This window comes from Bombina bombina, chromosome 5, assembly GCF_027579735.1.
Source record: "Bombina bombina isolate aBomBom1 chromosome 5, aBomBom1.pri, whole genome shotgun sequence".
Lineage (NCBI taxonomy): Eukaryota > Metazoa > Chordata > Amphibia > Anura > Bombinatoridae > Bombina > Bombina bombina.
This window is the reverse complement of record NC_069503.1, coordinates 902,851,732-902,866,937: the sequence shown is the minus strand read 5'-3', so window position 1 is coordinate 902,866,937 and position 15,206 is coordinate 902,851,732. Positions and strand designations below refer to the sequence as shown.

The window sequence follows — 15,206 nt, the reverse complement described above, 5'->3', positions numbered from 1 at the left end:
ATAATTACAAAGTTGCCTGTAAAATAAATATTAATCCTAAAATAGCTATAATATAATTATAATTTATATTGTAGCTATATTAGGATTTATTTTACAGGTAAGTATTTAGATTTAAATAGGAATAATTTATTTAATAAGAGTTAATTAATTTCGTTAGATAAAAATTATATTTAACTTAGGGGGGTGTTAGTGTTAGGGTTAGACTTAGCTTTAGGGGTTAATCCATTTATTAGAATAGCGGTGAGCTCCGATCGGAAGTTTAGGGGTTAATAATTGAAGGTAGGTGTCGGCGATGTTAGGGAGGGCAGATTAGGGGTTAATACTATTTATGATCGGGTTAGTGAGGCGGATTAGGGGTTAATAACTTTATTATAGTAGCGCTCAGGTCCGCTCGGCAGATTAGGGGTTAATAAGTGTAGGCAGGTGTCGGCGACGTTGAGGGGGGCAGATTAGGGGTTAATAAATATAATATAGGGGTCGGCGGTGTTAGGGGCAGCAGATTAGGGGTACATAGGGATAACGTAGGTGGCGGCGATTTGCGGTCGGAAGATTAGGGGTTAATTATTGTAAGTAGCTGGCGGCGACGTTGTGGGGGGCAGGTTAGGGGTGAATAAATATAATACAGGGGTCGGCGGGGTTAGGGGCAGCAGATTAGGGGTACACAAGGATAACGTAGGTGGCGGTCGGCAGATTAGGGGTTAAAAATTTTAATCGAGTGGCGGCGGTGTGGGGGGAGCTCGGTTTAGGGGTACATAGGTAGTTTATGGGTGTTAGTGTACTTTAGGGTACAGTAGTTAAGAGCTTTATAAACCGGCGTTAGCCAGAAAGCTCTTAACTCCTGCTATTTTCAGGCGGCTGGAATTTTGTCGTTAGAGCTCTAACGCTCACTGCAGAAACGACTCTAAATACCAGCGTTAGAAAGATCCCATTGAAAAGATAGGCTACGCAAATGGCGTAGGGGGATCTGCGGTATGGAAAAGTCGCGGCTGAAAAGTGAGCGTTAGACCCTTTAATCACTGACTCCAAATACCAGCGGGCGCCCAAAACCAGCGTTAGGAGCCTCTAACGCTGGTTTTGACGGCTACCGCCGAACTCCAAATCTAGGCCATAGTGTGACTAGTATTAGCTATTATATGTGAGAGGGTTACTTAACCGAAGCATCTACGTGCAGGGAATGTGAGCGCACGGTAGATGCAACTTGCTAACAATTTACTAACGTTAAAGATAGTATTCCTTTCACGGCTAAACTTCATAATCTAAAGATCACACTAATCGACTAACTAGCCATAAGTATACATAGAAGGGAATTGATGAAAATATACTGCCAGAACAGTGTGTCATAATAGTGTGTTAAGACAACTATAAATCCTATGAGCTGATGAAATTCATGAAATCTTAATATAAGCAACTCTAAGGAGTCAAGATAAACAAATTGTAATTATAAGCAATTTGTAATAATTTTATTACTAACAAAGACCTTTATAACAATTCCAAGAATACCCGACAAGGAGAGAAGTTACAAGAGGGAATCTATGTGTGAAGCAATCTAATTACTTTTATGTAACTGATGATAACGTGTTAGTGAATTGAAAATACAAATACTTTACACTGTGTCACAGAACACTTCAATCTAATGGCCCACTTGTATGGGGAATAGCACGTTAATAAATTGGAAACGTAAGCAATCTGTACGATATCTCATTAGTATATAATCCTTGTTGTAATAAATTTGTAATAAAATTGCACTTATACAATCTGTAACAGAAGTGCAGAAAGTACGTAATTTACTACTAGCTATAAGTTTATTAAATTCAAAGGCATACAAGGATTTAATAGAATCCAGGCATGAATATAGATTAAGAATCGAATTTGTAAAAGAAGTTGTTAACTACCATAGAGCTATGATTTATAATTAAATCTAATTTCATAGTAAACACTATAGAACCACTGGCTGGAATTCACCTAAGCATATTAGAGGTAGTTGTACCTCACTCCGTCCCTTAAAGGTATACTCTCACAATAAATGTTAATCTAGGTTAATATATCTAGATATTCTAATCCTACAAAGGAGATATTTTGACATAAAGATATTATTAACACAAGAGAACCATTATGTGGTATTTATCCATACTATGGATTAATATCTACATCCTAGGTATGAGATAAAACACCTTAGACAATTTTGAATTTGAGGTTGCCAAGTGCACGATAATCCAACCCCTTCCCTCCCTGTGTTTTCAATGTGTTTCTGTTTGTTTGTGGATTTTTTATTTTAAATTTCCTAATAAAGGTTATATTGTAAACAATTTCAGCACCTCACTCCACTGTGTATACGTTAAAAAATCATTGTTCTAACACAGCCACCTCTTCCATGGATTGATTTTTTGTGTTTATCTTAAACACAGTACACAGCACCCATGCCCAGTATAATTAGGTTTTATTGTGTATAGCCTAATGACTATATACCAGACCAATATACTAATTGATAGGCTTCCCTAAGCTTGTTACCCCAGTAGTGCCATTAGTATTCCAGTTTTTTCTTTCTTTTTTGTTTCAGGCCACTTTGAAATTGCAGCCAAGCTCCACCCACTGCGGAATCTGTTGGCGCTCTACAAATAACCGATAATAATAATGACATCATGATTCGAGCTGCATCTACGCACTCTGCTGAATAGCATTGACAGTCTGTTGAATCCAACTAGTGTGCCTTTTGTGATTGGACGCCATATGCAGCCCAGATTGTGATGTCATCAGTGGGCAGAGCTTGATAGCCATTTCAAAGTGGCCAGAAACAATATTCATTTTAAAATATTTTTTTTTACCATTCCTGCATGATATAGAAAAGATGCAGGAGGATATTTGTAGCTTAAAGGGACAGTATACAGTAAAAATGTTTTTTCCCTTAATGTATTTCCAATGACTTTTTATACCAGCTGCAGAGTATAGAATGTATGAAAAATTGCATTTTCAGGTTTATTTGTGGATATTAAATTGCTGGTTTTGTGCTTTGAAACCACAGCCTATTGAAATGGGTTGACCTTGCAGGTAAAGTGAGATCTCATTATGTTATGTTATGTATGTGCACTTGCTTCCTTATCTTGTGTCTGTTTGTAAACCAACCCCCAATACTTAGAGAGAACAATGGAAAATTATCATTTTATTAGTTGTCTCTTCTACCCCACCGGGAGCGTAATTTCTTCTGCTGGCTGTGTTTACATAGCCTGTCAATAACTTGGAGCTTCCTGTAAACAATTCAATACACTCCAGCAGGTAAAATAGATCATTTGGAACAAATTAATGGGGAGACATTTTTTGGGTAAACTGTCCCTTTAATCTAAGGTAAAACTTTTTCGAATGCCGAATATGGCTGCAAGCAGCGGCATTCGGTTCTTTTCGGATCTTCAAACATCAGTGTAAAAAAGTTCCACCCGCAATGATCTGTGCAAATCCAGATTTGTTTGCAAAACAAATGCAAAACGAATATTCTCCCATGCCTATATTACACTGTAAAATGGCTATTTCATCTGCTGAAACTGCACCCTATACTGCAAATATGAATACTGCTGTATTCTCTTTAAGGGACACTAAACCGAAATTTTTTCTTTCGTGATTCAGATAGAGCATGAAATTTTAAGCAACTTTCTAATTTATTCCTATTATCAAATTTTCTTCATTCTCTTGGTATCTTTTTTTGAAATGCAAGAATGTAAATTTAGATGCGGGCCCATTTTAGGTGAACAACCTAGGTTGTTCTTGTTGATTGGTGGATAAATTCATCCACCAATAAAAAGGTGCTGTTCAGAGTCTGAACCAAAAAAAGCTTAGATGTCATAATTTTCAAATAAAGATAGAAAGACAACGAAGAAAAAAACATAATAGGAGTAAATTAGAAAGTTGCTTAAAATTGCATGCTCTATCTGAATCACAAAAGAAAAAAGTTGGGTTCAGTGTCCCTTTAAGAAAAATGGATTAAGGTTTAAAAAAAACAGCTATTTTATGTAAAAAAAAACATAAATGGAGCAATTTTCCACACATTTAATACTCTATAACTGGTTTAACAAGTCATTTGGAACACATTAAGAGGAAACCAAATTTACAGTAGACTGTCCCTTTAAGGTTCTGAACTTATTTCCTTTCCTAAATACATTTTAACTAATAGACTAAGATTAGTTATATATATCATCATGCTATTGGTTTTCATATTGTGCCTGTCTTTGTGTGAGTAGGTGAAACTCTGTACTGGGGGCTGACATTCTGGATCTTAGGTAATTTTGTACACTATAACAGATAATGGCACTAGGAAATTTTGTATATATACGATTGAGCCCTTCCCAGTCAAACACCTTGAAATATCCAAAAAAATAATTAAATGCAATTTTTTTGTTTATAGAAATACTTGAAACACCAATGTTCTTATTTTTATACACAGTATCCCACAAAAGTGAGTACACCCCTCACATTTTTGTAAATATTTTATTATACCTTTTCATGTGACAACACTGAAGAAATTACACTTTGCTACAATGTAAAGTAGTGAGTGTACAGCCTGTATAACAGTGTAAATTTGCTGTCCCCTCAAAATAACTCACACAGCCATTAATGTCTAAACCGTTGGCAACAAAAGTGGAAATGTCCAAATTGGGCCCAATTAGCCATTTTCCCTCCCGTGTCATGTGACTCGTAAGTGTTACAAGGTCTCAGGTGTGAATGGGGAGCAGGTGTGTTAAATTTGGTGTTATCGCTCTCACACTCTCTCATACTGGTCACTGGAAGTTTAACATGGCACCTCATGGTAAAGAACTCTCTGAGGATCTGAAAAAAAGAATTGTTGCTCTACATAAAGATGGCCTAGGCTATAAGAAGATTGCCAAGACCCTGAAACTGAGCTGCAGCACAGTGGGCAAGACCATGCAGCGGTTTCACAGGACAGGTTCCACTCAGAACTGACCTCGCCATGGTCGACCAAAGAAGTTGAGGGTACGTGCTCAGAGTCATATCTAGAGGTTGTCTTTGTGAAATAGTAGTATGAGTACTGCCGGCATTGCTGCAGGGGTTGAAGGGGTGGGGGGGTCAGCCTGTCAGTGCTCTGAACATACGCCGCACACTGCATAAAATTGGTCTGCATGGCTGTCGTCCCAGAAGGAAGCCTCTTCAAAAAATGATGCACGAGAAAGTCTGCAAACAGTTTTCTGAAGACAATCAGACTAAGAACATGGATTACTGGAACCATGTCCTGTGGTCCAATGAGACCAAGATAAACTTATTCAGATGGTGTCAAGTGTGTGTGGTGGCAACCAGGTGAGAAGTACAAAGACAAGTGTGTCTTGCCCACAGTCAAGCATGGTGGTGGGAGTGTCATGGTCTGGGCCTGCATGAGTGCTGCTGGCAGTGGGAATCTACAGTTCATTGAGTGAACCATGAATGCCAACATGTACTGTGACATACTGAAGCAGAGCATGATCCCCTCCCTTCGGAGACTGGGCCACAGGGCAGTATTCCAAAATAACGACCCCAAACACACCTCCAAGACGACCATTGCCTTGCTAAAGAAGCTGAGGGTAAAGGTGATGGACTGGCCCAGCATGTATCCAGACTATAACCCTATTGAGCATCTGTGGGATATCCTCAAACGGAAGGTGGGGGAGCGCAAAGTCTCTAACATCCACCAGCTCCATGATGTTGTCATGGAGGAGTGGAAGAGGACTCCAGTGGCAACCTGTGAAGCTCTGGTGAACTCCATGCCAAAAATGATTAAAGGGACAGTATACTGTAAAATAGTTTTTCCCTTAATGTGTTTACAATTGCTTTTTTTACCAACTGCAGAGTAAAAAATGTATGAAAATTAGCTTTTTAAGGCTTATTTGTGTATATTAAAGCTCTAGTTTTGTGTTTTGAGGCCACAACCTAATAAAATGGGTTGAGCTTGTAGGTATAATCAGATCTCATTACTGTATCACATTGTGCACATATACCTGCTTCTTTATCTTATATCTGTCCTTAAAACAATCACCAGTACTTTGAGAGAACAATGGAAAATCAACATTGTATTACCTTATCTCTGCTATATCCAACTGGGAGTGTAATTTCTTCTGCTGGCTGTGTTCAAAAAACTTATCTATAGCTGGTACGCGTGGCCACAAACTTTCAGAATAGGTGGGGATACCACATGCTAAATTAACAATTTCAAATGCCAATATAAGGGTAAAGGAGCTACTTGTAAACAATTTAATACACTCCAGCAGGTAAAGTGGATCATTGGGAACAAATTAAAGGGGAGAAAATTTTTGAGTATGGAAAATAATGGTGGCCACACAAAATATTGACACTTAGGGGCCCAATTTGGACATTTCCACTTAGGGGTGTACTCACTTTTGTTGCCAATGGTTTAGACATTAATGGCTGGGGGACAGCAAATGTACACTGTTATACAGGCTGTACACTCACTACTTTATATTGTAGCAAAGTGTAATTTCTTCAGTGTTGTCACATGAAAAGATATAATTAAATATTTACATAAATGTGAGGGGTGTACTCACTTTTGTGGGATACTGTATATATATATATATACTGTATATATATTCATATAGATATATTGCTATACATATATATTTTACAAAAATATATACAGGTATATATAGAAAAATATATTTAAAAATAAAAATAACTTCTATGTGAAGAACATAAGAATTTTAACACACCTTCGGTTTTAGCACAGTTGTCCTAATGCACCTTCTGTGTTACTACTCAAGCGAAAACCAGAAGATGTTTTTTTAAGTGCTCCCCATAGAAATCTATGTGGAAAGGGAGTTACCGATGTCACATTATCCAACCTCTAGATGTTAGTGCACCTGAATCTCTTTGATCAAGCAATAGTTTGTAACTTTTAACTTGTAATACCAGTGCAAACATAAAAGTGCTATTGATTTACCTTGAGTGGTGTTAGCGCTCAATAGCACTAAAATGTTTGTGCTCCACTTGCAATCTAGTCCATTAATGGCTGTTTGACAGCTGTTTTGTACACTTCCAGTTAGCTTCCATGAAACAGCTTCCATGAGCACAATCTTTATATTTTTGCAGTGACTGCATTTTATGTAGCTTTTATACTGTGAAAAAATAACTGCAAATAAATTAAAGCTCCTGTACAATACAGCTATCAAGAAGCCTGCAACATCACTGGTCTGTGACTGTGCATCACTACAGAGTGTGAGAATATGTAAGCACAAAGATGGTGGTGGTCCCATGTACGAAGATGCAGAGCTTCACAGACTGACAAACGTAATGGGTTAAAAAAAAGAAAATTGTTAGCTGCAAGGACAGGAGGAAAAATAATACCATAGAGTGGTCACTGTTCTGTTGTAGTTGTGTCCTCTAGTTTAATGTCTATTTATAAAACAGTATAAGAGATTTGCCAAACATACAGCACATTGTTAGAACCAACCTAGCATAACAGTTAAAGTCATATCTTCATTTCAGACTGATGCCGGTAAAGGATAATGAGGGATCCGCAAAAGGGTTTTTGTTCTCTATTTTTTTTAGAATAAAACTTGAAAGTACTTATTGGTACACACAGAGCTGACATGCAATTTTTTGGTGTCCGAGCAAACTTTTTTGGGGACAACATTCCATTACTACTTTGTATTAGTTTTATATTTATGAGAACAAAGTTGATACACACTTAAAGTATAACTGGTACTAATTACTTGAATATGTAATAAATGTTACTGTGTTAAGTATCTGTATTCTGTACCTTTCTAGAGGACTGTTTTGGTTAGATTCCAACATCAATCTAGGCGCATCAAACTCTGATGGATCATCACTGAACTCATCCTCACATAGGCGAGCCAGGGCCAACTAAAGAAATAATAATACCAAGAAATTATACTTAGCTATTGACTACATCCAAGTCAAAAAAAAGAAAAAACTTAAAGGGGCATGAAACCCACGTTTTTTTCTTTCATGGTTTAGAAAGAACATGCCATTTTAAACAACTTTCCAATTTACTTTTATTATCTAATTTGCTTCAATCTCTTGATATCTTTTGTTGAAAAGCATATCTAAATAGGCCCAGGAGCTGCTGATTGGTGGCTGCACAAATGCCTTGTGTGATTGGCTCACCGATGTGCACTGCTATTTCTTCAATAAAGGATATCTAAAGAATGAAGCAAATTAGATAATAGAAGTAAATTGTAAAGCTATTTCAAATTGTATTCTCTAACTGAATCATGAAAGAAAAATGTAAGGTTTCATGTCCTTTAAAGGCACATGATTCAAATAGAGCTTATAGTTTTAAACAACTTTCCAATTTACTTCTCTTATGAAATTTGCTTCAATTTCTTTGTATGCTTAGTTGAAGGAGCAGCAATACACTACTAGGAGCTAACTGAGCACATCTAGTGAGCCAATTACAAGAGGCATATGTGTAGCCATATATATGTGTACCCATGAATCAGTAGTTTGCTCCCTGAAGTGCATTGCTGCTACCAGGAAAACAAACAAATAAAATGAAAAGTTGTTTAATACTACATGCTCTATCTGAATCATGAAAGTTTAACCCCTTAGTGACCAGACCAATTTTCAATTTTCTTACCATTAAGGACCAGGGCTATTTTTACATTTCTGCTGTGTTTGTGTTTAGCTGTAATTTTCCTCTTACTCATTTACTGTACCCACACACATTATATACCGTTTATCTCACCATTAAATGGACTTTCTAAATATACCATTATTTTTATCATATCTTATAATTTACTATCAAAAATATAATATATGATGAAAAAATTGAAAAAAACACACTTTTTTTTCTAACTTTGACCCCCAAAATCTGTTACACATCTACAACCACCAAAAAACACCCATGCTAAATAGTTTCTAAATTTTGTCCTAAGTTTAGAAATACCCAATGCTTACATGTTCTTTGATAAAAAAAAAATTTTGCAAGTTATAGGGCAATAAATACAAGTAGCATTTTGCTATTTCCAAACCACTTTTTTTTCCCCAAAATTAACGATAGTTACATTGTAACACTGATATGTAAGGAATCCCTGGACAACCCTTCACATGTATATATTTGTTATTTTGTTTTAGTAGACTACCCAAAGTATTGAACTAGGCCCATTTTGGTATATTTCATGCCACCATTTCACTGCTAAATGCGATCAAATAAAAACAATCGTTAACTTTTTCACAAACTTTAGGTTTCTCATTGAAATTATTTACAAACAGCTTGTGCAATTATGGCACAAATGGTTGTAAATGATTCTCTGGGATCCCCTTTGTTTAGAAATAGCAGACATATATGGCTTTGGCATTGCTTTTTGGTAATTAGAAGGCTGCTAAATGCCGCTGCGCACCACACTTCTGTTATGCCCAGCAGTTAAGGGGTTAATTAGGTATCTTGTAGGATTAATTTTAGCTTTAGTGTAGAAATCAGCCTCCCACCTGACACATCCCACCCCCTGATCCCTCCCTGACCCTCCTCAAACAGCTATCTTCCCTCCCCACCTCACAATTGTCACCGCCATCTTAAGTATTGGCAGAAAGTCTGCCAGTACTAAAATAAAAGGCTTTTTTTTTTTTTTTATATTTATTCTGCAGTGATGGATCCCCACTTAGACCCCAACATCCCTGATCCCCACATACAGCTCTCTAACTCTCCCCCCTCTACCTACTTTCCACCATCTTGGGTACTGGCAGCTGTCTGCCAGTACCTAGTTTGTTAAAAAAAACAATGGCTTTTTTATAATAGAAAAAACAAAAAAAAATATGTAGTTTAGTTGCCCCCCCTCAATACCCTACCCCCTCTCAGATACCTTTACAAACATTTATTTCCCTCTCTTTCCTTTTCCCTCAACCAACTTAATGTAGCGTGCATACGCACACACCTCCCGCGCTTTTCTGGTGATTTGCGCGCACTGCAGGGACAGGATCCGGAAGTCCCTCCAACGATGGGCCACCCACCCGCCTCCCACCAACGATCGGCACCATCACTGGCCGATGCAGAGAGAGCCACAGAGTGGCTCTCTCTGCATCGGAGGCTAAACAAAGGGTATTGCAAGATGCCTCAATATCGAGGCATCACTGCAATACCCTGAAAGCGCCTGGAAGTGATCACGATCGCTTTCAGTGCTTGAAACCCCAGAGGACGTCCTTGGTCATTCAATAAACATAGTGTCCACAGCACTTTCTTCAAAATCCTTAATTATTTGGGGATAATTTCAGGTTATAAAAAACAGCAACGTTTCGGGTTGTACACCCTTAGCCATGCAATGTTCAACCCGAAACGTTGCTGTTTTTTGTACCCTGAAATTATCCCCAAATAAAGAAGGATTTTGAAGCAAGTGCTGTAGACACTATTATTATTGGATGAGCTCTTGTCTGCGATTGCATTTTGCACTATTCTGGTGATACTGCTGTCCTTGGTCATTAACTGACAGTATTTGTAGGACGTTGTTTGTCGTTAAGGGGTTAAAGGGTCATGAAACGCAAAAATGTTATTTCATGATTCAGATAGAGAAAACAATTTTAAACAACTTTCCAATTTATTTCCATTATCTAATTTTCTTCAATCTTTAGATATCCTTTGTTTAAGAAATAGCAATTCGCATGGGTGAGCCAATCACACGAGGCATCTATGTGCAGCCACCAATCAGCAGCTACTAAGTCTATCTAGATATGCTTTTCAACAAAGGATATCAAGAGAATGAAGCAAATTAGATAATAGAAGTATATTGGAAATTTGTTTTAAATTGTATTCTCTACCTGAAACATGAAAGAAAATGTGTGGTTTTCATGTCCCTTTAAGCTTTACTTTCCTGTCCCTTTAAAGTGTCAAAATTAAACTTTCATGATTCAAGAAGAGCTTGCAGTTTTAATAAACTTTCCGAATTACTTCCATTATCATATTTTGCAGTTTTCAAGCACACTTTCTGAGGAACCAGCTCCTACTGAGCATGTGCACAAGTTCACAGTGTATGTATACTAGTCTGTGATTGGATGATAGGTGTCACATGATACAGGGGGCTGGCATATAAAACCTACTGCTTATTTGAAATTAAGAGTAAATGTTATTGCATTGTCTTTTTATTATAAGCTTGATAATGATGCGATTCTACTGTATTTTAGGGTTCCTTAAAGGGACATTAAACCCAAATTTTTTCTTTCATGATTCAGATGGAGAATACCATTTTAAACAATTTTCTAATTTACTTCTATTATCTAATTTGCTTCATTTACTTAAGATTCTTTCCTGAAAAGCATATCTAGATAGGCTCAGTAGCTTCTGATTGGTGGCTGCACATAGATGCCTCATGTGATTGGCTCACCAATGTGTATTGCTATTTCTTTAACAAAAGATATCTAAAGAATGAAGCAAATTAGATAATAGAAGTAAATAGGAATGTTGTTTAAAATTGTATTTTCTATCTGAATCATGAAAGAAAATTTTTGGGTTTAATGTCCCTTTAAGTGAAATTATCATAAAGCACAAAAAAATGGAAAAAAATAATATAGAAACATAGAATTTGACGGTAGATAAGAACCAAAAGGCCCATCAAGGCTACTCATATTATGTTACTTAGTGTTCTCCCCAGGACCTTTTTAATGGGTGCACCACCTAGCTGATTTTACTGATCACCGGCTAAAATTTTAGCCAATATTAAACTAAAATTAGCTTATTATTAAAAATCTTCAATTTTTATTGCACAAATTATCATTAAATACATTTATGTTAAATTATGCAATTAATGTGTGCTTTGGATAGCAGAAAATTATATAATATTAGAAAATATTACAGAACCGCCACCTGTGGGCATCCTAATGCCACCCAGGTACTTCATAATGCCATAATTGTAACATTTTCTGTGGAAAACAGTAACTGTTTTGAATTATTTTACACTCCCTGTGTTTACCATATCCTATCATATTAAGATAATTGAAACCATAAAAATCCCTGCTATTTCATGTTTGAATAAGAAACTAAAGGCACAGTAAATACTTTGAAATTGTAATATAACATATTTAATTATGCATAGTAAATCAGATTTGAAATACACCACTATTATTTATTTTGCTCTTTTTTCAGTAATTTAACTTTGAAAAATTGTGGGTTTTCCAGTTCTGAGAATTTAAAACGTCATATGTCCAATTTTGACTCATTTCTGTCCCCAATAGCCCCAGAAGAGATTTTGCTAACAAACTGACAGTGGTGAGGCCTGCCTTCTTCATTCTTGATAAGTGAACAAAATAAAGTGGCCCTAATTATTTTAATAGATATGATCTCTTGAGTGAAATGCTGTATTTCGAGAAATGGGAGATGAGAGGTTGGTTTATCTCATTTCTTCTCATCCTAGTGAATCCAGAAAACTGTTCCAAACAATTGGCTTTTTTTTTTTTTTTTTTTACATTGGTGCATCAATGGCACTGGTTTTTAATTATAAATGGAATGTTATATTTTTAATTGTATGAACTGTGCACATGAAACATAAAGCAATATGAGACTGTATGTATTTTGTAATGTTTTTTTAACATTCTTGGGTTAATCCTAATTTGCTGGGGTGGGGGGTTAGGTTACTATTCTAGTGCAGGATATACTGTTAGAAAATATATACACTTTTAAAACGGAGGGTATATTAACACCACTGGCTTTGGGGGAAGATGTCAGCTAAAAATCTAGAGATTTACAGGTCTGTTCATAGAGACTTGTAACAGAACATAATCTACATTTTGGTCACACCAGTAATGCGGGAATTGTATGGAACTGCTCTTTGGCGTATGCCCAAGCACTGCTTGCATAACCTACTTGCATAACCTGTTTCTGCCAATGCTAAGTGCCTAAAAAAAGCGTCACCATTTTTATTGTCTGAGCACAATGCTGTGCAGTTCACTCCATGGATTATACAACAAATGACGAGATAGTGACAGGGACAGTGACCCATATAATGACATCTCTAATGTGTGAGGTGACTGAGGGATGCAGCACGCACCTGGATGTCCAGGGCTGATGGTCTCAGTGCATGTTGTCGTTTAACCTTCTCCCCTGTCTCCTCCCCATTCTCTGTTTGCTCTTCGCCTGCCTCCCATACTTGGGACCCTTCTCTCTCCTGTCCGGACTGCACACTTTCGTCTTGCTCAGACTGCCGTCTCTCCTCCTGGTCCCCCTGTCCCCTCTCATTCTCTTCGTCACCTGGCTGCCTTGTATCCTCACTATCTTCACTCTCTGGTTGCTCCTTCTCCTTTTCTTCATCCTCTGACTCCTCAAAGAGCACTGACCTACCCCTCTCCTCACTTTCTTGTTGCACTGGCTTATCCCTGTCACCCTCTGCTTCCTCTGACAGCTCCCTCTTCTCTTCTTCTGACTGCTCCTTCTCCCATGTATGGGTTTCTAATATCCCGCCTTTTTCTTTTTCCCCCGACTGATCCATTTCCTCGTTATCCTCATCCTCTAACTCCCCCTTCTCCTCTTCCCCGGATTCCATCTCTTCTTTCTCCATATTCTGAGTCCTATGAACCGAACCCCTTGACCGTCACTATCTGCAACGTCAATGCAATCTTACTCCTCCCTCCCAGTACGTCCGTGACATTACTGTCACATGGAGGCGCGCGCTTGGCGGTCACTATGGCAACCAAGAGAAGCGCGGTGTAGACTGTGTTTAGACATGTTTAAAGGGACAGTCTACTCCAGAATTGTATTGTTTAAAAAAATATATTACCCCTTAATTACCCATTCCCTAGTTTTGCACAACCAACACTATTATATTAATACACTTTTTACTTCTGTGAACTTGGGTTGACAGGCGTCCTCACTAAAGTTAGCGGATACCCAGCATATATACATATATGTATAATATACATGCATGTGCAAAACATTATATGTGCATATAGGTAATCTCTTATTTTAGCGTATTATATGAGAAGCATCGGCCCAATTTAGTATTTTAGGGTTTTTATTCTCAGTGCTCTCACTGGTAACACAATGTTTATACAATGGTGCAAGTAATCAGACAGCATGAAAAACTGTGAAGCTAACCATTTCATGCCTTCAGTTTTTACTAGTATTATGCACTGTAAAATTAACACCTTATTGCCTACAGTAACTAGTATTATGCACTGTAAAATTAACACCTTATTGCCTACAGTAACTAGTATTATGCACTGTAAAATTAACACCTTATTGCCTACAGTAACTACTATTATGCACTGTAAAATTAGCACCTTATTGCCTACAGTAACTAGTATTATGCACTGTAAAATTAACACCTTATTGCCTACAGTAACTAGTATTATGCACTGTAAAATTAACACCTTATTGCCTACAGTAACTAGTATTATGCACTGTAAAATTAACACCTTATTGCCTACAGTAACTAGTATTATGCACTGTAAAATTAACACCTTATTGCCTATAGTAACTACTATAATGCACTGTAAAATTAACACCTTATTGCCTACAGTAACTAGTATTATGCACTGTAAAATTAACACCTTATTGCCTACAGTAACTAGTATTATGCACTGTAAAATTAGCACCTTATTGCCTACAGTAACTAGTATTATGCACTGTAAAATTAACCCTTTATTGCCTATAGTAACTACTATTATGCACTGTAAAATTAACACCTTATTGCCTACAGTAACTAGTATTATGCACTGTAAAATTAACACCTTATTGCCTACAGTAACTACTATTATGCACTGTAAAATTAACACCTTATTGCCTACAGTAACTAGTATTATGCACTGTAAAATTAACCCTTTATTGCCTATAGTAACTACTATAATGCACTGTAAAATTAAAGGGACATTATACACTCATTTTTTCTTTGCATAAATGTTTTGTAGATAATCTATTTATATAGCCCATAAAGTTTTTTTTTTAAATTAATGTATAGTTTTGCTTATTTTTAAATAACATTGCTCTGATTTTCAGACTTCCTAACCAAGTCCCAAAGTTTTATGTGAATACGCTCGACTACCTACTCCAGCTTGCTCCTGTTTGCGTAAAGGGTCTTTTCATATGCAAAAGAAGGGGGAGGGGGGGGAGTGTCTTATTTGCCACTTGCAGTGGGCTTTCCAGCTACCTTTTCAACAGAGCCAAACTGACAGCTTCTAAGTAAGTTTTTAAACAGTTTTATACTGGATTTTTTATATCAGTATCTGTGCATATTATTCTTTATAGTAGTGTCTATTACATGCAGTTATATGAAAATGAG

General features: G+C 36.9%; 1 protein-coding gene across 1 annotated transcript in view; it reads right to left on the bottom strand.

Moving 5' to 3' along the window:
* Positions 1–13,524, bottom strand: part of UBXN2B (UBX domain protein 2B) — a 153,342-nt gene extending 139,818 nt beyond the window's left edge. The window contains exons 1-2 of the mRNA XM_053715061.1: positions 12,981–13,524; positions 7,748–7,851 (exon numbers count right to left, since the gene is read on the bottom strand). Coding sequence (XP_053571036.1) covers positions 7,748–7,851; positions 12,981–13,487 — 611 coding nt within the window. The 5' untranslated portion in view covers positions 13,488–13,524. The remainder of the gene's footprint in view (positions 1–7,747; positions 7,852–12,980) is intronic.
* Between the last annotated feature and the right edge of the window lie 1,682 nt (positions 13,525–15,206).